Raw genomic sequence first — 1,893 nt, 5'->3', positions numbered from 1 at the left:
AGGTTAATCAGATCTAGTATGGATGTGTTGATTAGGGGAAAGACGTCTTTGAGCAACCCGGTCGGGATTGTTAGAAAATAACCCAATTCTTTTGTTGGAAGCCCAGGAAGTGAAGACAGGAGAGGACTGTTTAAAATCCATCCTGTTTCGTCAAAATAACATCCCGTTTTTCAAAATAAAACCCAAAATACATATAAGCGTAAAATAAAGATAAACATTGCTCACAAATGAATAAAATTAAATTGTTACCCCTTTCTAGGCTGTTACAATATTTTTTTTTCCTAAAGCTGCCCCCAAAACTGTCAAAATTTTCCCCCATAATGTTAAAACAAACAAATGAAATAAAATAAAACGTAGCATACACATCATGGCATTATAACATCATTATACCATTTTACCAGTGCAGCTCCTATGTATATTTGTGGACCTCTGACCTGTCTGCTCCTGACCAGTCCAGTCCTGTTTTCCACCATTTCGTGTCTCCTTTCGTGTGGTCGCCATGACACTGTTCCCTCTGGAACTTCTCCCCTAAGGAGCTATTAACACAACTGCAGCAAACTTCTTTTAGCTTGTTTCTTAAAATGGCATTCTGCATGTTTGGTGAATTCTGAAGTATCATGAAGTGCGTGATGATTTGCTTAATGTCTTTGTAAGGGAACTGTCGGTTTGGGGGAGACAGCCTCTCAAATAAAAATTAATCAGAGACAGTGCATCGGCCACAGATGTTCCGTGGAACTGGTTTTCTTTTCAGGGCTAAATATTCGTGTGGTTTGTTGTTGCAATGATTCAAGGCAGGCTTTCCTTGCCTTGCCAGGTGAAGCGGAGGGTCCTGGACTCTCTTTTGATGGTCGAACGGGTTTGACAGGAGCTTTGGGTATGGGTCTCCTCTAAAAATCTGTTTTCCTATTAGTTGGACTAATTTAGCACAGTTGGCCTGCGTTAGTCAACCTTTAAACCCATATTTCTTTTCCCATTCTGTTAAGTATTTGATATTCTTATCATTTTTGTAGTTCATATTTTGCGTTCCCACTTAATTCTGTTGGAGTTCTCTTGCACCAACTATTTCCCTTTATTTTGATTTTCCCCTCTCAATCAGTCAACTCAACTTTGTTATCACTGTGTGGTATCCACTGTCGGCTTTCTGAGAGACTGAGTAGGTACTTACCCTCGTTTTTTCTTTTAATTAAATATATTTTATTTCACACAGACACACACAAAGTTTTCAGTCATGCATACCTCTGTTCCTAACTTTCTTCAGACATACATCACACTCACAGTGAAGCAATAAGCATTTAGACACATATTGAAGTCCAGACTCATCTGTGTACACAAAGCGCTTTGAAGTGGGAACTCTTCCCCAAAGGAAAAACCATGATAATCCAGACTTATCAGATCTGAATAAGTTGTCAGTTCATACACACAACCCCACAGTCGAACTAATTCAATTTAATGCTCTTCAATCGGTTTTATACACCAAACCATAAACAGTACAGACCTTACTCTATAGCTTTAACTTAGATTTTTTTCTTTAAACCAATATAGACATATTTATAGTGGACATTTAGCTTATTCAATCTTTGTCCATTAACTACTGATTTTTAGCACTCAATTGGCCGTATTTATTCAACACAACGAACATGGAGCAGTGCAAACAGGTAAATATCACGACGAACATGGAACATTGCAAACACATAATCAGACATATAAAAGCAACACCACGGTATCCTGCAAGCATTTGAAGCTAATTATTTACAACAGTTAGTCATAGTGTTAGTTTTAACATTGTAACAACAGCAGCGCTTTCCCCCGCCTGTGGAATAAAGCAAGTTAGTCGGTCTCCCACATGAATTATGGGAGAATCACTTCTTCTGCAATTGAATATATATATATATA

At 37.9% G+C, this 1,893-nt stretch overlaps 1 protein-coding gene across 1 annotated transcript in view; it reads left to right on the top strand.

The window, feature by feature from the left end:
* The first annotated feature begins 1,637 nt into the window (after positions 1–1,637).
* LOC109967392 (ciliogenesis-associated TTC17-interacting protein-like) overlaps positions 1,638–1,893 on the top strand; it is a 2,498-nt gene continuing 2,242 nt past the window's right edge. Inside the window, exon 1 of the mRNA XM_020612919.1 lies at positions 1,638–1,655. Coding sequence (XP_020468575.1) covers positions 1,638–1,655 — 18 coding nt within the window. The remainder of the gene's footprint in view (positions 1,656–1,893) is intronic.

This window comes from Monopterus albus, unplaced genomic scaffold, assembly GCF_001952655.1.
Source record: "Monopterus albus unplaced genomic scaffold, M_albus_1.0 scaffold128.1, whole genome shotgun sequence".
In the NCBI taxonomy this organism is placed as follows: domain Eukaryota; kingdom Metazoa; phylum Chordata; class Actinopteri; order Synbranchiformes; family Synbranchidae; genus Monopterus; species Monopterus albus.
Note: the sequence above shows the minus strand (reverse complement) of the source record. Positions and strands in the feature narration are given on the sequence as shown.